This window comes from Camarhynchus parvulus, chromosome 1 (genome assembly GCF_901933205.1).
Source record: "Camarhynchus parvulus chromosome 1, STF_HiC, whole genome shotgun sequence".
NCBI classification, from domain to species: Eukaryota; Metazoa; Chordata; class Aves; order Passeriformes; family Thraupidae; genus Camarhynchus; species Camarhynchus parvulus.
In genome coordinates this window covers 86,638,475-86,662,980 of record NC_044571.1, presented here as the reverse complement: position 1 = coordinate 86,662,980, position 24,506 = coordinate 86,638,475, and the positions used below count along the sequence as shown (strand labels likewise).

Genomic DNA, 24,506 nt, shown 5'->3' with positions numbered 1-24,506 from the left:
GCTGATAGCAGCAATACCTGTTAGTGTGGTTTTAAAGTGTGGGTGGAGCTCCAAAGCCAAGGTGGAGAGTTTGATGTTGCAGCAAGGTGATTTTGACAGCTGTGGAGTATCTGAGACAGTGGATTTGACTTAACACTGCCTTTAGTGAACATCTACTAAATAATTTTAGAGTTTCAGCTATTGATTTTCTTCTCCCTTTTTTAGCCAGGATTCCTGTAAATCTGTTTACAAGTTTTGCTTTAGAGCACTTTAAATTCCAGGCATTTTAATGCAAATTTATGGAAAGTACATATCTTTTCCCCTTAAGAGATCTGGGGAAACTTTTTCAAATTAATTGAAGAGCAGCCATTTGCAAATTATATGTAAAATAAATAGGCAAACGTGGTCATAGGTACTGGTTGATGAATAAAAGTCACACTCTTCTAGGCCAATTTTCTGTGCAGCTTGCTGCTGCAGCAGATGGGCCAATCCTGGTTTTACCAAGATGTCATGATGCTGGATAATTTGCAAGAACTAAGTGGTTCCTGTCCAAGGCATCATTCTTCCTTTTCCATTTCAGGAATACAGTAGGATTATTAATTGCCTGTAGAAGTGTTAAAGTTTGGAGTGGGAGAAAGGACATGGAGATTTTTACTTTTTATGAATTTTAAGCTTACATTCTCATGTCTTTGTAGTGAGAAATTCCATATTCCTCAAGCAGTATTCTGTGTTATGGAGACCTTAAATCCTGTCTAAACAAAGGCTGCTGTAGTAGGGCATAGGAACACTTGGTGGAATTCTTTACACATTATTTATCCTAGTTCTGCTACTGCTGCATTTCTGTTCTCTTACTTAAGGAGGGCAGTTTATCAATTTATGTTTGTACTCTGTTAGCACCATAACAGAATTGAGTGACAGTTCTGCTTCAAGGTAAAGTGGGCACCTTATTGCAAAACATAAATCTAATATGACATAGAACCCTTAAGAAAGGGGAAAAGAAGTTGGGAAATGTAGGTAAAGATGGAAAGGGATGCATTGTTGTGAGACTGGAAATTGGATAGAAAGTGGTTCAGGGATGACTTTAACCAGTATGAATACAACTGGAAAAGAACAAAGAAGTCTTCGGTGTGGTCTAAAAATAAAAGGGAATGAAATTACTTATTTTAGGTTAAAAAATCCAAGTCCTAGAGATGTTTGCTTGCAGAAAATCTAGTGATTTGTCAAGAGGGTTTTTTTTCAGTTGTAGGATAATCCATTCATTTTATGTCTTGTGGAATCTTCTGCTAAATTATCTTGGATACTGTGGAGTGGAACATTTTCATCTGAATGTAGTTGTTCCACTGCAGACCTCACTCTGGAGTTGTGAGCCCTTTTAAGTATTGGGAAGAGCAGCTCTCAGGAACTTCCTAACAGAGAAGTGGGTGGTTCTGCAGTGGCACACTAGAGACTTCAGAGTTCTTAGATGCCCAGTGTTCAACAGTTTCATGTTGTTGGTTCTTGTGTGTCAAAGCTGCAGGCTGTGGGTCCTGTCCTCTTGGATGAAGAAAATTGTTATTAATTACATGTTGGCTGCTCTTTAAGTATTTCTTCTTTTATTTCATCTCACTAAGGACTTGTACCAAAAGAAGTTGAAACTGCAAGACCATCTCCTTTATCTAAAGCTTTTATCTTTTTCCTTGCTTCTTTCTTTCTCTTTTTTTTAAACTCATGTCTCCTCAGCTGTCAGTACTTGAACTCTTAAAAGCACTGAATCAGTGAACACTGTTGTCCACGGAAGAGTTTGTAAATGGATATAAGCTACAGATGGGGCCTCTGAGAATGGGCAGTGTGCCGGTCAGAGGTTTTACTTTCCACGTGCTGAATCATTGATGCAGCTCAGATGGGCAGCTGCTTTCAACACCCCGATGTTCTTTCCTCCATACAGGTAAAGCTGTGTTCCTGGCACGAGACAAGCACCATTTGGCAGACCTAAGCCATTTGATCCGTCATGATGCCCCGTACTTGTTTCAAAAATACGTTAAGGAGTCCCATGGCAAGGATGTGCGCGTCATCGTAGTGGGAGGCCGTGTGGTGGGCACCATGCTCCGCTGCTCGACAGATGGGAGGATGCAGAGTAACTGCTCACTTGGTAGGAAAAGCATTGCTCATAGTTTTGATCAGAATATTTCAACCCAGTTGAAAAATCACAAAGCTGACTGAAGTAAGCTGCAGGTGTTATTTTGTGTTAATTGTGCTTGCTGCTGGGGGTTTAAAGGGGAAACATGAGAGTAAGGATTAAGTAAGAGACATGTTGAGCAAACAGAGAAGGAGAGATGATCTTTGCTCAGAGTGTTTGATAGGTGGGATGATAAGCAGGGGAAAGTTCTAGAACACAAATGGAGCAACTGATGTGGTAATGGCAGTTTGATGCTAATGCTGTTATCATTTGTTTCATCCTGTTGAGAGGAACAGAAAATGAAGGAAGACAGAAAGCAACACTTAAGGGAGGTGGAGGAGTCAGTCATTTGGCAAGAGAGTAGAAGAAAATGTTAAGTGAGGAAGCTGTTGAAGGCAATAAACAATTGGATTGCACTGTTCATTTTCTATGCTGCCTTAAGTCTGTCAGATTCCTACCTGCTACTTCTTCCCACAAAAACCATATCTGGGAGAAAGAGGAGGTTACTGAATTGATTGTAGCATGCTCAGAATTGAGATTCTGCATAGGTTTGGGTGTTGGACTTGAGAGTTTCTGAGGGTAAAAGGAGGAAGGACTCTTGAGGGTGCCTGGCTGAAACTGTACCGAACCTGAGCAGGGATGGGATAGAATGTGTTCATGTATAGTGCAGTTTTGGTTAGTCAAAATGCCTAAGAGATTTTAGTTACTACTTCATGCAGAGGAAGTATAGCCTGAAAGATTTTTCAGCTAATTTTTTTGTTTGTTTGTTTCTTATTATTTGGGTTATTTTTCAATTTAACTATTGTGATAGATGAAGCTTGAGCCAGATAATACTTAGGTGATGGACCGTGAACCTGACAGCTGAGGTTCAGACATAAATGTTTCCTAATTCTTGCTTTAGAGATAGTAACCTGTGGTAGCAGGTAGAGAGGTATGTGAGCAGATGATAATGTCTTAATCCCCATTTCTATAAATTATATCTACAGTTAGATTTGTAGTCTTACCAAGAGCTCTAGGTTTAATTTTGCTGAAATATTTCTTCTGATCATGTACAAACATGTAAGGAAAGCCTCTACCTTAGAAGGAACAAGGGTGGTTTGTTAGTTCATTTTTTTAATATCCTGGGATCATAAAAATGTGTATTTTTTCTTGACTAAAAAGTCATTGCTTAACTGTTTTTAAACAAGTCATAATCTTGACCTGCCAAAGGCAGGTCAGAATCTTTTGAAATCCTGGTGTGGCATCAAGTTCATTAGTAGTCACTGTGGAAAGGAGGTCACTTTCTGAGTCATCAGCACCGTGCTTGCAGGCTGACTTTGAAGCTTCCCAATCGAAAAGCACGGCTCAGTTGAGAAGAGTGTCAGTCCCTTGTGACCTGAGTGCAGACAGCAAGTTCTTTTCGCTTTTTCCAGGTGGTGTAGGAATGATGTGCTCGCTGAGCGAACAAGGCAAGCAGTTGGCAGTCCAAGTGTCAAACATCCTGGGGATGGATGTGTGCGGCATTGACCTGCTGATGAAGGACGACGGCTCATTCTACGTCTGCGAGGCCAATGCAAATGTAGGTTTCATTGCCTTTGACAAGGCTTGTAATTTAGACGTAGCTGGTATCATAGCGGACTATGCCGCTTCCCTGCTGGCCCCCGGCCGCTTGACGCGGCGCATGTCCTTGCTCTCCGTGGTGTCCACGGCCAGCGAGACTAGCGAGCCAGAGCTGGGCCCTCCAGCTGGGGCCGCTGTCGACAACATGAGTGCTAGCTCCAGCTCTGTCGACAGCGACCCTGAGACCACGGAGAGAGAGTTGCTCACCAAGCTCCCGGGGGCTCTCTTCAACATGAACCAGCTACTAGCCAATGAGATCAAGCTCCTTGTGGAGTGATGCCACGTGTAAATAGGTGACCAACAGAACTCTCTCTTGTAAATTTTTTTTTTTAAACCAACTTGCAATGCTGTTTATCAGAGATGCTCAGAGGAATGAGGAAAGGGGGGTGGGTGTGTCAGTCGAGAGAGCAAAAGTAAAAGGCACACGTGCTGTGATTGCTGTCCCTACTCATTTGCAGAACATTAAATTGTCTTCATTCTTAGTCAGTTTTACAGTGGAGATGCTCAGTTTGTAACCAAGCAGCAATTTTATTTGGATGCTGCTTTGGTCCCCAGATATATTGCAGTTCATGTGTCTTCACAGGCAAGCATTGAAGCGTGATTCACACTTGAAGATTTTCAGAAAGTTGTCTGGCAGCTCTCTAGAAACTTCTGTGAATTGCTGCACCAGTTAAGTCTCTTCTACCTCTGTAAGGCTTGATCCTGTAAATTGTTTAGTGCCTCAAATTCTTTATGTGAGTTGAAGGTGTTAAATACCAAGTATTTAAAAATTGCTTGACACCTACTGTTCCTACTCTTGCAGATGGGAGCTGTAAGTTCAGGATCCTTTTAAAGTCATCACTTTCTGACCTTGCAGGATACGGCCTTTCAAATGATGAGGCTGAGAGAAGTGTCAGTTGACTTAATGTGAACTTTCTGAAAAAATCTGTAAATTGTACCATCTTGGTATTAAGTGGCAGCTTTGTGTCTAAATTCCTTTATAAAGCTTTTAAAGGAGGATACTTCTGTTTTTCTCATTTCAAATCCTGATTTTGGAAGGTATATAGGGGAATTGGTCATATTCTATTTGTGGGCAGAAGTGGCACGTTTTTAACTATTTTTTGCATGGTTGGAGGAGATAAACAGCACTGTAATGTTTGGTATACAAAATGATGTTTAATCTAAAAATGTGAAAAAGAATTACACTAGTTTAAAGCAAACGTGCATCGACTTGTATTTGTTAGTGTTTTAGTCTTTCTGAGAGAGATCTGCAATGTTAATGTTCCTTTTTCTTTAATACATGCTAGTCCAACACTCCCTTCTCTATGCCTGCATCTTTAACAGTGGCCAAAGTGAAAACACCACAGACTGTTTGTTAAGAAAACACTGAGTTATAGCCTGTACATTGGTGGGGGGTTGTTTGTTTGTTTTTGTTTGCTTTTTTTTGGAGGGAGGAATGTGGTAAGGTGTGGAGGAGGGAAGAGCTGGTTAAAAGTGATTAGTCATCCAGAGGAACTTTAGAATAAAGCTGCAGTTCATACAATACTTACCAGGCTTACTTTTTCCCCACTGAACATAAAAACTTGATGTTGGCATAAATCCAAAGAGTATAACTGGGGAGAAATATTCAGTTCTTAGCTTTGGAAAACGTGGCAGATTTGAAAAAGGCAAAAAAAAAAAAAAGAAAAAAAAAAAAAAAAGAGAGCTCAGCCAGAGTTTAAAAAAGAAAAAAAAAAAAAAAAACAACCTAGGTCCACAAACAATTAAGGGATTGATCCTAGACCCTTACATGTGTGTGGTGTGAGTGCACACACTCGTGTGTGTTTGTGTGTGCACAATTGTTTTGCTTTATTTTTTTGAGGGTGTTGGCTGTTTAGCTCCTAATTTTTTTCCAGACTTCCTGATTTTCCTTAATCCTTCTGGCTGTGCATTTTGTCATTAGCCTTGAGCTGGTTTGGAAAACAGATAACCAAAACAGATACTGAGTCCATTTTTCAGTCCCTGTCTTCCTCCTCCTTTTCCTCCTCCTTCTCCCTTTTCATTCCCCTCTTATTCTCGGGGTTCATAAAGCCCTGGAACTATATATATATAAATATATATATAAAGATAAGCCTCTTTTTTAAAAACAAAAAGTAAAGCGTTTACAATTGAAAAATCATCTTGTGAAAATAGGTTTGTTTGGAGGGGGGTTGTGTGTGTGCAATGCTGCTGTTTTCTGGATACTTTAATGGAGCATGTCCCATGTACCCTCTGAGGTTCTGCACTGCCCACCTCTGTGGCCCTTCCTCACCTCTCTGCTGCTCTGCTGTTTTACCTTCACTTGGACCTTAAACACAACTCACGGACACTATGCAGAGAGTCTTCAAGAGGCAATAAACAGAACAGTATTAACCTACTTTATGGAGGTTTGATCATGCTTCTTTGTACAGTTTGGTTTTTTTATTTTAAAAGGAATGTAATAAAATGGCTTTTTTTTTTTGTAGAATTAAATATTATTATTAAAATCAAGTGAAAGGTTGACTGTTGGTGTTAAGCAGGAGGGTGGACCAGCTGGTCCAGCAAAAAAAGAAAGATCTTCAGCAGTAAAGGTATTTTCAAATCCTTCTTACTGAGCCTTCAAGTGCATAGGTTATACCTGAAGAATATAAAGGTCTTCAACTTCTGTGAAGAGTTACAGAATGACAGAACATGAAAGTAACCTAATTCTCTAGTCACTGAGCAGTAAACTGTCTCTTCCATGAGCTCTACTTCCCTTGCTTGTTTCTCCAAGGGGAATTTGGGGTGGAGGGTGGCTCTTTTTTGTTGTTGTTATTTTTTCTTTTTTTGTCTCTTCCATTTTACTGGTAGGTGCCAGGCTGATAGGAGCAATCCTTCCCTTTCTAGCTGTGACATACATTGAGCACATGTGGAATAACAGCAGGGAGTAAACAGGTGCTAGTTGGTATACAAGGGCCTTCGTGTTTCTATCACAGGAAACATCTTTTAGATGAAAGTTAACTGAATATTCTGGATTGTTTTTTTGAGTCCCCATAGTGTCTTGTAGCTCACAGGAACCTTACATTTCTAGCACCCTTTCAGAATGTCTGGCTTACACCTCACAGTTACAAAATTAGTGAAGTAAATATAAGATTTTTTAAAAAAAGACCAAGTGGGTTGAGAGATTTGCAGTTTGACTCCCTTCTGTTAAGTTGCTCCTCTGTTGGTGCTTCCTATGCATAGTGGTCACAGAGGGAGACAGGATTTGAAACATCCTGTGCATGTGTTTGGATATCGGGTATTGATGCTGAGTGAAAACCTTGCTTGAGGATTCATTTGTACAAATGGGCACACTTGTCTCATGTATTACTCCCTGCTTAACCCATTGCTCCTGAAACAGTGAAATGCAAAGAATGGCCTGGGGATGCAAGGGGCAGTGTCTTGTTTTTACTCAAAGGGAAAAACAGGAGCAAAGCTAGTCCATGGTAAAACCAGGCAGTGTTTCCCATTGAAGGCGAACTCCACAGATGTCAGCTTTATACACTTTATTTTCTTCAGTTCCGTGTGCTGAAAATCACATGCTAAACTTCCATACAGTTGCACTAACACTACCTCCATATGTGGGTTTGGAAGCGTGTGCTGAAAAAATGGTCAACATAGTGGTGAATTACAGTGGTGCCAATACAGTTGATGGTGATACAACTATTTTTGTATATTTTAATGTTTGAAAGAGCCACTTAGAAATTTGTTTGCAAGAAAAAGTTTCTTAAACTACATCTGATGAAATTTTGTTCTCTGTAACACTGGAGATTTTGTTCTGTTCAGCTTACTGTGTTTGTAATTGATGTCTTGTTGTCAATGTATAGATTGTATCTTAATCCTTGTATTTAATGCTTTAATGTGTTTTATAAAATCTTTTCTTGTAATGTTACAACACCTTACCTGTAAAACAGTGTCAATGCTTGATGTTTACATTGACTGTTACATTTTTTGTTCTGAGCTGACAGTCAGTCTTGAAGCCTTTTCTCCCACTTCGTGTGCTATCTTTGCTGTGTGATATTTACTCGGGAAATAACCTCTGGAACATCTGGGTATGTCAGACGCAAAGGAGATACTTCTTCAGATGTTATATCGGACTACAAAATCCAACAAATGAAACCAGTGACGCTGGCTAAATTCCCTCATTGCAAAAATCTGTCAGTTAAATACACAAGGGACCATAAGGGCTTAGAGAGACTTTGAAAACAGATCGTACAGTATCTTTCTCATGGCTCACTCTTTTTGAGAAGGTTTATGGGCTTTATGGCTGGTGTGAGACACACGACCCACTCCTGTTCTCTCTATGGAATAGTAGGTGCTCGGACAGGTAACTTCTGTTGCTACTGTCTTTTTTAATTTTTAATTTTTTCACTGTTTTAGGAATTGTTTTAAACTGAACACTGCAGTATTTATAACTAGGTGTTTGCTGCCTTTCCCTTTGTTTTATTTCTTTAAATCTTTCTTAACCTTTGAGGGTGACTTTTGGAGCATTCTGATGGTGGATCTGCTGTTGGAAGTCTCCAAGCCTCCCATGTTTCTAATTTGAGTTGGAAAGCTTTTGTTTTGTTTATTTGTTTAAAACAATGACACAAATTAACTGTGTGGATTTGGGTGGGATTTGCTGTTGTGCTATTTTGGGTGACTTATTCTCCCTTTTTTTACAGAAATGTGTTCTAACAGTTCACACTTTGTTACTGTTCTTTGCAAAACTTTTCAGGAACCAAAAAAGTCAAACAATCCAGAGAAAACCCCTTCTCCCCTTTCCGATGGCAAGAGTGAGAACTTATGAAAAATCCTTGCGAATGTTCCTTCCTAAACTTTTCCCCCCAGTAATGCAAGCGGGTAAAATGGTAAATGCAGCAGTTTGGTGACATCCAAAACCGACCTGTTGTCAGGTAAATTGACACTTTTCTGCTCTTACTCTAACCTTGATAAGCTTGCTAACTTGTCTGCCTTCCTTTCTTTCCATCAGTTCATTTTGGTGATACTTGTTGAATGATTTCTTTAACTGGATTTAGAGAAAACCCTGCTTTACTTTCTTATTTCCCCTCCTTATACTTGTTGACTTGTAAGAAAACTTATTGTGCTTTACTGAGGTGAGACAAAAGTGAGTTCCCTATGCAACTGTATGAGGGATAGTTTTGTATTACATTAATTCCACTTCTTCTTTATCAGTTTTAGATTGTCTTCAAGTGTGCCGTTTTAGCTTAGATTTTTGAAAGATATGTTGCTTTCCGTTTGCTAAGTGAACATAAAATATAACTGCAGAAGTTAAGTAGTTGATAGGAATGAATGAACTAGTACTAAGAATGTTAATTCTATTAAAATTCAATAGAGCAGGATCCTGTAAAGAGGACAGATGGACGAATATGTGTGCTGCAGAAAAAGACTGTTGAGCTGATGATTTCTGTTTGTGGAGGATGGGGTGACACATTTTATCTTGCCCTTACTGCTGTATCAAAGCACTTGTACATTTTATCCTTCTCTGGTAACTCTCTCCCTTAATCTCAAACAATGTAAAAGTACTGGGTACTTAATATTTTTTTACTTAATTTAAGGGGCAGAATGTTGTATTTTACTCAGAGGTAAAATATCAGACAATTGGAATACCCTTCCAAGTTGAAGAATATTAGCCTACAAACAGGTTTCCAAGTTTCCTGATGCAGTATTATATTTCCCAGGACATCTGTAAAGAATTAGCACTTGTTTCAGATTATTTTTCTGTGTACATTAATTACTCCTCTATACCTTCATGAAATAGTCAATTTTTCGTAGTCTCAGTTTGTATTTTCCTGAAAGAAAGCAAACTTGCCAGCAATGTAATAAATTGTAGCTTCAAGTTAATGTGGGAGGGAATAATTTTAGAGCCAAATTTTGCTCTCAATTACACTGAGATAAACCTGGAATCACTCTGTGAAAGTCAGTGGAGTGATATCCGATTTCACTGGTATAATTGAGTGTATAATTTGTGTCTTTTAATTTTACTTGCAAGATAATTTTACAAACCTGTTATACTTATGTTTCCAATGCTTTTTCCTTTCAGACACACCCACTTCTTGCGTCTCAGCATGGGGCAGGCCTATTCCTTTATTTGTGTATATTTTTGTGCATCAGCTGCTATAGGACACGGGTGTAACACTTTCAGGCATGTGGTTGGGTGTCTTTTTGGGGTTTGTAATAATGTCTAAAAATAAAAATTTCTTTTCCTCAGATTTATTCATTAATTCATGTTGGATCACAGTATTGCATCTCTAACCTGATTTTAGATACATATTATGTGAAGATTTTCTTGAAAGAAATACAGTACTAGTTCTTTGCAGAGTCTGCAATTCATCTTTGGTGGGGAGAGTTTACCAAAATTTACTGCATTTTCTAATATTTCAAGTTTTAATATTTAATGTCGCTTGAAAGGTGATTTTACAGATCATGCTCCTTCCTCTTTATGGAATGGCTTTCAAGCCCTGTGTTGATCTTGGTTGTGCCCAGTGCTTTGCCTAGTGTATGGGGAAATGTAGAACTTGAATAGGCCATGACTTCTTAGACAAGAGATGATGATTACGTGCATGCTGAACCAGAACTTCTTCTATATGCCCTTCTGCTGCAACAGAATAATAAAACTGGTAGGTGGCAGCAGCAGCAGCAGCAGCAGAAGACACTCATGACTGTGACCTGAGAAACCTTCAGTACTGGGAGAAATGGATTGCAAAGTACTAACTGGAGTAAGGGGAATGGAGAAGAGAGGCAGAGTCCCTGAACTGTCCCTTTGAATGGTGAGTCTGATTTACAGAATTTTGACCATCAAAAGACTGCTTGTAATACAAGAGGCACATTGATCTATCCACGTTGGTGTTTGGTTACCTGATGCCCTAATTCTCATCTTTGGTTGAACATTCCAGTTTCCCCTCTGCCTTTATAAGGCATAGTACTTGTCTTAAAAAATTAAATTTCACCAAAATCGCCACATATATAGAGTACTGGAAAGTAAGGCTGAGAAGAATGCATCTAGCTCAGTCATTCTCTGCTCCACAGAAGACTTCGTATTTATGCCATTGGTGAAATGTTCATTGTAACCTAGCTTAAAAACCAAGGAATAAATGAGGAAGATTCTGCAAAATATGGAATTTTATTTTATGAAGGTAAAAAACATTCTTACCATCAGCCAATTATCAGCCTCATAGGCTGAGAGTCCAACTGCTTTTTTTTTGCTACTTAAGATATATGTATGCCTTAGAAATGCCATGATAATAAAGAACAGTGTTATTTTTGGAGATTTCCTAAATCTCAAGGTAGCAAAAAAAGGTTCGGATTGCCAACAGTTAACATTCTTTTTGAAAGTGTGAAATGCAAGTTATATAATGTTTCTGAGTTTGTGGTTAAGAGTTGGTAGTTTCAGCCATCTCTTCAGTTCTAAATGGCTCTGAAACTTCTTTGATTGCACATTCCTATCAGGAAGAACATTTTGAGCATGTGCCCCAATCAGATGTTTTCCCAAGGTACATATGTGTATATTGCATACATTGTAAAACTTCCATAAACCCAAGAAGTTAAAAAAGGATGAGGTAAAGATTAAATGAAGACTATTTTTGAAACATTTACTTAACTGTATTCATTAATGGTGAAAAAAACATTTTCACCCTGCAGCCTTACAGATTGTCTTGCAAAGCTTCCTGGGGAGTGTGGGCTTCTCTTTGGAGACCACTGATGTAGACATCATAAATACTTACTGTTGCAGATGTCATCAGGATATTCCACTGTTACAAAACCTTCACGCTAAGTAATTCTCCTACTAGAGATTAAAATGTTGACTCTAGTAGGATGACTGTTCCTTCTGAAAAGAAAATAAGAGGAGAGAGCAGCACAGGAAGCACTGATGAACTGCCTGACATAGGAGAAGTTTGTATCTGGATCAGCTGATAATATGGAGAAACATGTCCAAGTGGATTGGGAAAAAGGAATTATGTCAGAATATATACTAATATGCAGAATACAGCAGTAGCTTTTGTATTTTCGTACATGTTTCTCTTCATTTACAGTTAAGTATTGGTCGATAAATTCCAAATTCTGTTTTCTCTTGTTACCTGGAGTAGTCACACTAAAATCAGGAACAACACTTACAATCAGGAGCTAAGCTGGATCTGAATTGTGATATCCAGGCAGCTAAATAGTCTCCAGTGCACATCAGGTACATTTAGGACCGTGGACAACTAGTGTGCTTTTCTCATTAACTTCTTAGTTATCATACAGCCTTTGAAGGTATTCTGTGGACCACAGGCTGGAAATCCCAGAACTGAATTTTTACAGAGTGAGATTGCATGTGCAAAATGGAAAATATTTTGGATAGAGAATTGATTGGACTCTTGTTAAATATAATAATGAGCAAAGTCTGTATATGAGATGAAGCTCATAGAGGAAGAGTTTTAAATCCAGTCGAGCTGGAGATGTGATGAAGAGAAATAATTTCTGATAGTAGAGGGAAAGGAATCTGAAGCCTATGTCAGTCTGTCATCAGAGATAGAAATGAGGCAGGAAAATAGATTTTGCTGATCTTGAGCATTCCCAGCTGTTGCTGTAAGGAGGAATCTCACCAGACTTTCTATATCTAATATATGCTAGGCATACTGGCCCTTGGGAACTGGATCTTGGGGAGAAGAGCTGAAAGTTCCATTGATGCACAAACTAAATGTAGCACCTGCCTACTTGAATGGGTGGTCATGTGGATTAAAGGTGTTACTGCACTGAGTTTACATGACAGTAACATTTGGGAAGAAGGGTGTTCCTCTGGCCCTGGACATGGGCCTGTAACTGCTGCTTCTCAGTATAGTAGGGGAGAGAGGCACATAAATGTATGTCAGCTTTTTTGATGAGCAGAGACCAAGGTGACTTAGTCACTGGTCAGGAAAGAATTTTATTTTTTTTGTTATAAACAGGAAGGCATTTAGAACACTTTCAGATCCTCCGTGGTTCTCCATGTGTCTGTCAGTACAAAAGAGTTCTGGTTTTGTTTTTTTGTCTTTTAGATGTGACATACCCCAAAGCATCCTGTTTTCTGCAGCTTTGATGTGGTAGAGATTTGAAGAAGACAGATTATTTTCCATTCTTGTCATAGACTATCACAGGCAGGCAAGGGGTGATATTTGTGAAAAGAGAAAATAGGTTCCTCATGCTGACTGAATAGTAGGTGATGGATTAGGCTAATAAAAAAGTTAAAATTCACATTGCACCCATGCAAGGCATTTTCAAGGTATTTCTGCATCCCTCCTTTGTTCCCTTTAGAAACAGTACAAGTGTTACTAGAATATACAGTCTGCATAGTAATATGTCTGTATTAAGCTCTGCCAAGTCTGTGCATGAAGGGCTTATAAAAGATTTATGTGAATTTCTGTGTCTGCTTTTTTGTTTGGAGGCAGGTTGCTGTATGCATCTATGTTCAGTATTCTGTCTTAGGGTAATAGATATTTTTTGCTTATTTGGAAGGAGGGAACTGTGTTTGGACAGTTAACTATATAATACTGTTATCAATTTCTATAGGAAGCAGAACAGCTAAGAAAAAGTATTTTTGTGTTAGACAAATTACAATATAATTGAGGTTTTCAATACAGGAACGAAAAAGAAATATTTTATTAAAAGGTCATTGGAATTTTTTTCAATAAAGCATTCTAATAGCAAGAAACTAATTTCACAGAATCACAGTATCAGTTAGGTTGGAACAGACCTCTGAGACCATCAAGTCCTAACCTTTGAACGAACACCAACTTGTCAGGTAGACCATGGCATTGAGTGCCACATCCAGTCTTTTTTAAACACCTCCAGGGATGGTGACTCCATCGCCTCCCTGGGCAGCCCATTCCAATGCTTGACAACCCTTCTGTGAACAAATTCCTCCTCATGCCCAATGTGAGCCTTATTCACTGTTGTAATATATAAAATTAAATAATTAATTAATTAATTTATCACATTTGTATATTTCCAGGCATACATGCTAATTTCCAGAATTTATTAGGACAATCCCTCTTGTACAAATTACCATTTGTTTTTAGAGAGGGAGGGAAGATCCATGTTACATAAGCTAGTAACCAGTTGTTGCTACCTCTTTGGCCAGTCATGCATTTCTTCTATGCAGGTTTCCTGGAAACAGTGACACTGCTGAGCTTCCTTGATGCTTAGTTTATCTGTGTTGTAAAACAGTTACATTTTGGGGAGAGAGAAACTGAAGACGTGAAAACTGTCCATGGTGTTACTTGTACTGAACGGGAAAGTGCTCTGAAGCAGAGAAAGAAGCCTAAGCAGTAGCTGTATGCACAGTTATCCTTTTGGTTCTGTCATATCCATGTAGTGGGAGGCCAGGAGTCCAGATGAATGTTTCAGTTACAACTTGATGAGGAATGGGAATGTCACACTGACTGTGCAGCTGTATATATTTAATCTGTAAATATTTCATTTACAAGAAGTGTGGTTTGTCCAAGAGGGTGTGTGCAGTTTCCCTTCCTCACTGCTACTGTGCAGAGCACTGCCTGGTAGTCTTTATTCTCTGGATTCTCTCTGTTCAGTGGTATTGTGCATTAAGCCTGAAACTTGCATTTTGTGAGTTTTAGGAGGAAACTCAGTGTGCTTTTCAGTGTGTATATATTTTCCCATGCATCTAACCAACACAAGGTTACAGAAACAACACAAATGTTATGATTACCCTGCCCACTGACCTTTACAACATTGTATGGGAGGGGTAGTGCAGTTGTAGTGTGATGTAGGAATGCTTGTCCATGCCCAAATGGAAATGGTTGTTTACTGGATGGCAAGTACTGAAGTTTTATCAGTGGGAGAACTAGGCAGGAGAAGTCTGCAGTTTGACTTTGCTAAACTTTTACACAATTTTTCCTCCACATGAAATATTTCCACAGGAATCTAAGGCGTGTGGAAGATGCTGGATCACCAGGTGCAGAGATTGAACTCTACCCACTGGAAAGGTAACAGGAACTAGATTTTATCTTCAGAACACAGTCCACACTGCATCTCACTCCTTGACCTGAAAAGGCCTTTTCCAAGGTTAGAAGAGGAGTTTGGTACCCATGGCGCAGTTCTTGGTGTGTCTGTGTTCCAGCTATCAGGGAAGCCAGATGGGTGCTGGATGCAGAGATTTTTTTATGACGTCTGCTTACATTTCTGATGTTCATATTTTGGAGCAAAGACTAACTTCTTCAATTATTTATTTCTTTAGGTTTTTCTACAGCAGCAGCAGGTCTTCTCTTGCCTCTCATGGGGACACTTAGCCTTTTGATAATGCCTCCTTCACAATGAAGGGAAGAAAGGATGGATCAGCAGGATGTGCAATGGAGTGATGTCCACATGTGGTGTTAACAGTCCTGATGATCCCTGTCCCACTAACTTGGAGAATTGAATAAAAAAGTTGAATTGTAATTCGTGAGAGTGTGAGATTATTTTTTGTACCTTTTCCGCCAGCTATCCTTTTTTGAAGGGCTGGTTAACGTGAGAAATCTGTTGATACGGTATCAAAGCTGCAGCTAGGCCAGAAGAGTAAAACCTATTGGGTATTCTTCACTTTATTAACCATTTCTTCCCTCCAGGAATTTCATTCTTAAGAGTTCTAAATGCTTTATATTGACATGAATAATCTTCCCAAATGCCTTAGAAACTTTAGCATCAGGCGTTTGGTTTTATCAGTCATGTTACGAGTTCACCTAAGTCACTTGAGGGTACAAGTCTCCTGAGTTTCAAAAGTGAAGTCACCATACTGATCATGCTGTACTTCATGGTCACTTTGGTGACTGCTAGAGAAAAAGAGAAGCAACTTGGTTAACCTAGCAGAGGTAATGTGCCTTTGGGTTTTGAAGCCACAGTGGCAGTGCTTGTTATAGACATGGGCATATTCTTACTATCTCTTGTTTCTGAAGACAGATCTTACCATGGGTTATAGATCTTGCACATGGCTCTCTTGGTTTGTTGTTAGTGAAGCACTGCAAAGAATTAGACACATAGTGATGGCATTTTCATGATGTGCCTACTTGAAATTTGTACAAAATTTACAGAAGTGAAGCAAAAAAATTTTTTTTTTTCTCAAGATGCTGAGTTGGTATATTATCAGTAAACACCTCTTATCATTGACGTTCTTCCTGTTCCTTTCATTTCATGTATTCAAAATATTAATTTCATGTAAATTTTAATTCCTGTTTTCTGTGTGCTTGTTCTAGTAATTTACACATGAATGTACCTAGAAATGTGGCTGGTAGCCTGTCTGCAGCTATGTCTTTGCTCCAGTAGCTGCAGTTTATGGTTGGATTTTTTGCAAATCTGTGTGTCACACCATTCCTCTGGCACTTCTGTGAGCAGGCGGAATGGCTGCCCCAGCACAGTAATGGCCATTTCATCTCTTGTGGTTCAGTGCCTGTTTGTGTGCTGATGCATATGCTGATGCTTCCTTAAGTGCTTTTCTGCCTTAATATTTCATGCCTAAAAAGTGGAACAGCTGAGAACTTTCTAAATTCCTTCTTAGTTTCATATATCCCATCTTGCTAAGCTACGTCCAGGCCCTGTATGTATTTCAGTTCTCTTATTTTTTTTGTGGGTGTTCAGCAGTGTTTTCTGTTCTGCTGCCTCAAGTTTGCTCCTCCTGCCTTCATAGTCTTTTATATTTTTTTTTTTTTTCCCCCCTGGTCTTTTTTCTGCTCTTAACAGGCCCCACATGTTTTTATCCTTGTCCCAAGCACACACATGCATATGGTAGCCTAAGAATATTTCTTACTCAGTGTCTATCAGTGATAACCATTCTTTGTATTACTCTAAGAGTGTGTTTTCCTTTTTTCAGAGTGAGAAATGCTCTGTTACTACAGATTTCCTTTTGGCATTTCACAACCCTAAATGTGTTAGAAGTAAAACAGAAATTAAAAGAAGTTTATCACTGTGTAATGTCTTAGTAGTGAGTGAAAGTTAGCAAATTGCAATACTGAGGAGAAAGTTCCTGGCTTTTGCACTCATTTATCTATCTTTGTTGAGAAGGATTAGTCCTGCAATCCATTGGTCCTGCAATCCACTTAAAAGCTCAAATTCTGGAGCTGTGGTCGAGAACCTGTTAGTGTCATGTAAAGTTTTGCTTTCCTTTGTCTTTCTTATCTTCTTTTGAATTTAAGTACTGGATATCAACAATTAAATAGTAATTGGATATTCATGATACATTCTGATATTACTTGTACAGCATAGTGAAAACAGAGTAATAATAGTTCAGTAGTGATAGTACTGACCTGTGCTGTGATGATCAGGGTGTAAACAGTTCCTTTTGCATGTCTGCATTTCCTATTAATTGGAATTGCGCTGTTGTGCCAGCTACAGAAGTGGAGTACTTGTAAAACTCATCTTTGCTTAGTGTGATGAGATCTTGGGGTGGGGTATATTTGTATTGAGGCCAGACTTTGAGAGAGGTTATAATTTTGTTTAGCATTAGATCTGGAAAACCTCTGTAACTTGTCTGGACTGCATTCCCAGTTGTGCATGATGTAAACAGACAGCTATGTATTGACCACTGTCTTTTATTTTTCTGGGTCATTTTCCTTATATTTTGCCTTATCACCTTTGTTGCTTCTCCAATCACTCTTTCCCTGTCTAGACAACTTGGTTTATCACTGTGCATTTACCTCTAGGAGGTCTGCAAAATCTAGGTTTGGAATCAGACATCGCATCATCATCTCTCTGACCCTGTCATTCCATGCTGTCATCACTTCAATGTTTTTCCAGATACAGCTTTGGAGGCTGCCCTGCTGTGATGGTAATGTTGAGAAGGGAGAGCATGCAGTGCAATGACCAGGTCACCTCAAAGGCCCCAAAGGTGGAATCCTTGGGAGAGAGGCTGCCGCTGTGTGCTTCTTTCCCCTGCACTGACCCTCTCAGTTTAGCTGGTGGTGCACAGGCCAGTCTGATAAGCACAGGCTGATAAGCTCACCCCTACACTGCTTCCTGGCTTGGGCACTTCAGCCTAGACATGGGCCGGCCATGGAGATCAGCCATCCCTGGGTCACTGCTGTTGTGCTCTTCTGTGCTTTGCACATGTGCCTGGTGCTGAAATTTGGGCAAGCTCCTTGGTCTCCTGAATGTTGGCCCTCATCTGCTTTGGATCTACTATCCCAGTTGGTGGAAGAGAATTGAGTAAGTAGTACTGGGCTCCAAAATAATGTTAAACACATTACGAAGAGTTTCTGTCAGAGATGGAGTACACCTCCATATTTTTATCAACATTTTCATTAATAATTTGTATATTTTATAACAACACTTCTGAAGATTTCTAATGAAGGCAAAAGTCTTCCTTCTAGTTTTGCTCATCTTTTCCTTCCTGGAGGGTGTATATAGCAGCTGCCAGAGCTGTCTCTAGGGAAGAACCTGCTGCTTCTTCCCTACAGCCCCCAAGAATCAGGAGAAGAAGACAGGGATACAGTGATGTTCTTCCAAGGGAAAAGACTGGGAGGCTGCTCTCTAGCATTCCTGGTAATCATCCATGTTCAGCAGCTTAGCAGTTACAACAGTTGTCCCTAACAATCTGATATAGGAAGCAGGGAAGGAAGGGACAGTATCCCTTACAGCTGTGATGTCACTAATGGACCAGAAGTCACATTTCTGTGGGGATGAGGGAGGGTGGAGAACTTGGGCTTTTGGAAAAATAAAAAAACCAATCTCCACAGTTTTCTAGTGTCTTCTTTCCAGACTTGTGGACAGTGCTGTGTTACAGGGAAGAATATCTGCCTGATCTTCCCTATAACATCCCTCTGCACAGCTTTCTGGTGTTCTGTATGCAAGGTAAGACTCTTGAGGGAAGAAGTGCTCTCTGCAGCCTGAATACTTTTGTGTCTTGGATTGGGGATCTCTGGTCTTAGCGCAGTCTTAGTAACAGCTCATGTATTTTGAAAACAGCTGAATTTGTGAGCAGTGAATGGAAATGAAGAATTGCAGCCCAGTTATGAGACTTCACTCTGGAACAAGCAACCCTTGAAATAGGAGAGGAGGCCCAGTAGAGGGAAGGAAAGAAAGTGTTTTCATTATCTAAATTTCCAGATTTAGTTAGGGGTATGTGTGCAACTTTCTGTTATAACACTGCTGGTTTTGATACCATCAGTTGTCACATGGAGTCACTTCAGGTGGGAGATGTTAAAGGAGTCCAGCCTTGGTTAGATGCAGGTGACTGTTTGGTGTAGGAGCAAAAGGATAAGATGGGTTCCTACTGATGCTTTCCTGTCTAAACTCTATTCCTGTTCCTGCCATTGTTCTACTGAGACACCTTTTTGCATTGTGATTTGGTAGAAGGCTTTTTTGCTTTAATTTCCAAGGTCAACATTTTCTAACAGTTGCAGATTTCTCTCCTGCAACTGAATTAAGGTCTTGAGACTGGCTGTTGTTTTAGAGATATTTATGTATCTGTTACCTCACCTGAAAGGATGGGGTTGGGGCACAGAATTACATTTTTCTGCTCAGTTTTGTGGGCTGTGGTTAAAGTCCCTTTGGGCAAGGCAGTTTTGCATCACTGGTGTGGAGCCCCTGCTGGTTTTTACACCATCCGTGTTAGCTGTGTTTCCTTGGAAGTTTAGTTACTCATTGAGATGAAACTGGCATTCAGCATGTGTTACTATAGACTGTACCAAAGATGAGCCTACTCTGGAAGGCAAATAGCCAAAGCAGATGACAAATGTGACAGGACACAGGAAGAGAGCATGTCGGTAGCTATGAGTTGTAACTCATCTGTGGTGCAGTGACAGCTATCCATTATGCTGTAGAGTCCATTGGCTGGAAAGAGATGAAAAACAACCAAGATTCTGTCTCTTGGCTGGCCACTATGCTTTGCATGCATTCTGTTTTTCACCTTCCTATAGGGAATTACTGCCAGAGTCACACCACGTTTGCAGGTAGAAATGTTCTTGAGCAACTGTGCAGTGACAGGAAGGGCAGCAGGGACCCACCTGCCAGGCTTAGGTGCAGTTTTCTGTCATGAAGGGAGCCCCCAGTGAGCTACGTGCAGCTGAAGATGCCAGCAGCAAAAGCAAGGATGCAGCCCCAGGAATTTAGCCCTGAGGACACTGCAGACCCATTTTAAAACATGTTTTTAAGGCATCCAAGTCTTGCAAAATTACTAGTCATAGCCATCAACTTTTGATTAAATTTCCTCTCTTTCCTCTAGCCCACATGATTGGTGTTTAATGTCACTGCATTCAGTATCCCTTGGAGCAGAACACACTGTGGTGCATTGTTTTGTTTGTGTGGAGTTGGCAAGCAGGTCATAATGTGTTGCTTTGGTTGCCTGGAGGAGTTCAGCATCTTTTAATTACGTGGTTCTGGAAGTATCCTTTAACAGATGTAACCCTTAGGAGCTGGAACAGTGAGGATGAGAAGCAAGCTGGCTTGGAGGGATTTGGAAGCAGCTGTTGTGAGCCCAGAATGGTGAAGTGCTTTCAGAGAGGTGAAATTCACGCTCATATGCAATGCTACTCTTGGAAGATTTTTCTGCAATTTCTGTCTTCCACATTGGTTCTGGAAACCCTCCCAGAGTTTTGGATACACCTCCTCAGGGCAGCAATGCTCCCCTGTCACTGAACTCCTGATAAAACCTATCCTAACCCTGTACTTGTCTTTTCCATGGAGAGGGTGTGGGCCAGCAGGGTTTGTTTTTCTCACTGGCAATTCAGAAGAGCTGCCAATCGTGTTCTATTTCCAGCTGTGGTTTTGTCACAGGCACCTACCAAGGACTGGTGTTTAAATGGCATCTTCTGTGGTCAAAGAGGTGAATTCCAACATCCCTAAGTCACTTCTAACTGCGCTGGACTTGGATCTTGTTTTGCCAAGTGCACATTAGGCCCATTAACTTAATGGAGAGTAGGGAACACAAACATAGAAAAAGTCAAGCCCAAGATGTCTGAATCACATATTAACAGATACATCTTAAAGCAGAGATTTCTTTTACTTATTTCTGTTGGTGTACATGGTAAATACAGGAAACAAGACAGCATTCCCATTGCATCACAACAGGTTTAATTTATCCCTGGCTAAATCAGTCCATTTCAGTGGATGTGATGGGTGAAAAACATCTCCCAAGAGGGTGAGTTAGTTTTCTTGAGGCTGTGTTTCCCTCTGCTGGTGTGGAGTTAATACTGCTGATGTTTTTTTTCCTCAAAACCAAGCCTCTGAAGCTACTTTCTCATACTCCCAAGAATTTAAATTTGTCCCTCATCATAAAGATTTTATTCCTTATATGCAATCTAAATCTACCATCTTTCAGGTTAAAACTTTGACCCTTGTCCTGTTCCAGTGTCTCACCACCCTCACATTAAATAATTTTTTCCTAATATCTGATCTAAACTGAGTCTCTTTCAGTTTAAAACCATTTCCTCTCATGCTATCACTGCATGATATCACTTGTGAAAAGTTCCTCTCCAGCTCTCTTGTAGCATCACTAGGTACTGGAAGGGACTCTAAGGCCTCACTGGAGCCTTCTCTTCTCCAGGCTGAACAATCCAAACCCTCTTGGCCTGTCTTCACAGCAGAGGTTCTCAAGCCTCCTGATCAGCTTTGTGGCATTTTCTGGACTCTGAACAACAGGTCCACATCCATCTTATGCTGGGGGTACCAGAGATGGATGCAGCACTCCAGGTGGGGTTTCATGAGAGTGGAGTAGAGGGGGAGAATCTACTCCCTTGATCTGCTGCCCACACTGCTTTTGGTGCAGCCCAGAATACAGCTGGCTCTCTGAAAAAAAAAAAAAGCAATATGTGTAAGAGCCTGGACTATCTGGCAGCATTAAGGAAGCACAGGGAATGAAACTATTTAAGTTAGAGAGCTAATGTGTTTTGAGATTTGAATATCATTGATCCAGTAAATTCGCTGGCTATGCATCTCTACAGGGAGGGCAAGCTGTTGGCAGACCATCTAAGCAAGACAGCCTCTGTGTTCCACACAGGAATGATCTCTGCAGGTGTGTTTTGATCCTGAAGCACCTAGAGTACCCTGGGTATTCCATAGATACCTATCTCCTCCGAGGTGGGCCTTCTGACCAAAGATAATGCAGATTGTCTTCCTTTTGTTGTTCTTAACAGAACAGCTCAATATCAATAGCAGGTAATTCAGAGATTTCCTTAGCTGTTACACAGCACCTCTCAGTGTAAGTGCGGTTCAGGGAAGGAGTAGAGAAGACACTGCTCAGTGGTATCAATGTCAGTTTAAGCCTGAGAGCTCTGGGGTTTATATTCTCTGTCCACACAATCAGCAGAAGTCATTACTGCTACCTAAAATCATAGTGTGGTGCAGAATTCAGAATTACTGTTCCATCAAGACTGGAATTCCTCAGCCCATAGTGTGGAGTATTTCTGAGGGACGTGTATGAAAACAAAATAGTTTTACAGATACTGAGACAATACTACAGCAAAGCTCTTCTGTGCCAGAACAGTTAAGTGGAAATATTTTTTAAAGCTGAGAAAGAAAGTGCTTTAGACAATCTTCACATTCAGTTGCTTCAGTGTTTGTCATTGTAAGAGCTTATTTTGCTGTAGGAGAGAGTTACATTCAATAGCAATATCTGCCTGCTACTTACCAGTGCAATAAAAGTCCAGTGTGTCAGACCAAGACAGGAAGATTTCATCCCTGTAGCACTTCAGGTCTTTCAACCCTTCACAAAACCATTGTTTGAACCACTATTTTCTTCTTCAGTCTATTATTTACTAACAAAGATGACTTTTTAGTGGTTATTATTTCAGCTTGCAAAGACAAACTGTATGTCAAAATCAAAGTTTCCAAAGTATTCTATTCAGAACCATGAAACATAATCCCATATTTATCTAAAAAATTGGTGCCAGACTTTTATGATGATCAAGACTTAGGAATGCCTTTGCTTTTAAGATTGTTTTGTGTAATTGAGTTTATTCCCAATGAGCCTAATCATTCTGAAATTAAGCAAAACTGTCACACCATTGTGAATTGACATTCTAAGCCCTAAGACTCAAACAAAATGAGATCCCTTAGCAGGTTGTTCGATTATACCTTCTTTTGACAGCACAGAACATTTGGATCAAAGGCCAGCAGACACATCCAGTTGGAATAGCTTATTCCATAAACAAGTGGAATCTTCTGCTGCATGGTCTCCTAAGCAGTTTCCAGAGCTGTTACAAGCATTACCTGCCAGCTGTAGGGAGGGTAGTATTCAGGTGAACACCCAGCTCAGTGCACTGCCAAGACCAGGCTGTAGCTCATTACCATAAGTGGGATCCAGAAAAAAATGGTTTGTTTTTGAATTCCAAAACTTACTGATCTATTACTGGTTTTCAGCAAGTGAAAATCCCATGACACATCTTCTTGTACTTGGCCTGTCACTTTAACATTCTAGAAAAAGAAGACATTAAGTGAAGACAGAAAGGGTTATTCTACTCCTTGTTGCTTGGGAGTGGGACACAAAAGTATGTTGGGTACACATTATCCTTGATGCAGAAATATTTCTAAGTTGCTGTGTGTGCAGTGCCTGTGTGTATGCGGGTGCTTGAGGAGTTGTAGCTGAACATAGAGGTGCTTCAGCACAATTGTTTCCCTGTTCCCACTGGTTGCTAGGCTGAGAGCTCCTTGTCCCCCACCTTTGAATGGTTTTCTCTTTCTTGGCTTCTGGCTGTATACATAAACTTCCCAATAATTTATTTCCCTGCTTTCCCTGCAGCCTCAGTCCTGCTGGTTCTGGTTCTTAGAGAGTTCTGTGGCCAAGTCTGGCAATTCACAGTCGCTGTTTGCAGGCTGTCCTGCAGTCATCCACCCCCTTTTCTGTGCCTCTGGGCGCTGCTTTTGACACTTCTGCACCTGAGCATCATCTGCCTTTCACTTACTGAGTGGTAATGCAGAGAAGGAAGTGAAGGTTTTGAGCAGACAAGGCCAATACCTGTCCCAACATGGGCATTTGCTTCTTGCTGTTGAAGCAAAAATATCTCCTTGCTTTTGGAGTGCTAAAAAGGGATTTGCCAAGTTGCTCTGTGGGGCTGGTACATGTGGTGGGTTAGCCAGCACTGCAGGGCGGCTTCAGCAACCTTTTAAACTCCAGCACGTTCTGAGAGAGCCTGTGCTTGTTTCCAAGCTGCAGTTCCAATGAGAGCCAGGTATAAGGAAGGATCTCTGGGAAATTTTGATGTTGAAATTCAGTGTTAGAGTTCCCTACCTTCATACTTGGGAAAGCCTGCACTTTGTGGCAGAAGCTTTCCAAGTGTTTGGTGCAAGGAAAATGCAGCCCTGGAGAACGTGACCCAGAGCCAGTAACTGTAGCTGAAATGAGTTGGCTACAGTGAGGAGAAGGAACCTTAATGAGGTGCTACAGTTTTGCTTAGAGTTAACCTGGACTCTCAAGTAATTTCTGGCCTGTGTAAGAAACAGGTTTTGCCTGGTCAACATGTATGCAAACACACCTGTGGTTGTTGCACACATGGAATGAACCCCAAATTTGCCCAGAAGTAAAAGCTGCAGCCACAATCATGGAATCTCCTTAGGTAATCCCTTCTGGAACAGTAACTGCTCAGCCCTTGTGTAAAGAGGGCATGTTTGCCCGCAAGGCACAGCTATATTAGTGACATTCCTTTACTCCGGAAAGCAGATGTTTCCTAGGGAGCAAGCTGCCCAACAGTTCCTGATTATCCACATTTCAGTATTTGAGTGGAGCCAGCTCTGGGCAGAAATCCCAAGTGCCAGGTATTTTGCTTAGGCCATAGACGAGGAGAAAGAGAATTCTAAAAGCCCAGTAAAGATTTCTATAGTAAAATGCTCCCTTGGTTTTTAT

The 24,506-nt window shown here is 40.4% G+C and overlaps 1 protein-coding gene across 4 annotated transcripts in view; it reads left to right on the top strand.

Annotated features, from left to right (window-relative positions):
- RIMKLB (ribosomal modification protein rimK like family member B) overlaps positions 1 to 15,142 on the top strand; it is a 50,593-nt gene extending 35,451 nt beyond the window's left edge. For 3 of the 4 annotated variants that reach the window (XM_030958447.1, XM_030958616.1, XM_030958365.1), the window contains exons 6-9: positions 1,904 to 2,107; positions 3,547 to 10,497; positions 14,623 to 14,688; positions 14,940 to 15,142. In XM_030958447.1, the coding sequence (XP_030814307.1) occupies positions 1,904 to 2,107; positions 3,547 to 4,010 (668 nt within the window). In that variant the 3' untranslated portion in view covers positions 4,011 to 10,497; positions 14,623 to 14,688; positions 14,940 to 15,142. The remainder of the gene's footprint in view (positions 1 to 1,903; positions 2,108 to 3,546; positions 10,498 to 14,622; positions 14,689 to 14,939) is intronic. The other variant, XM_030958532.1, reaches the window with a different exon arrangement.
- The last annotated feature ends 9,364 nt before the right edge of the window (positions 15,143 to 24,506 follow it).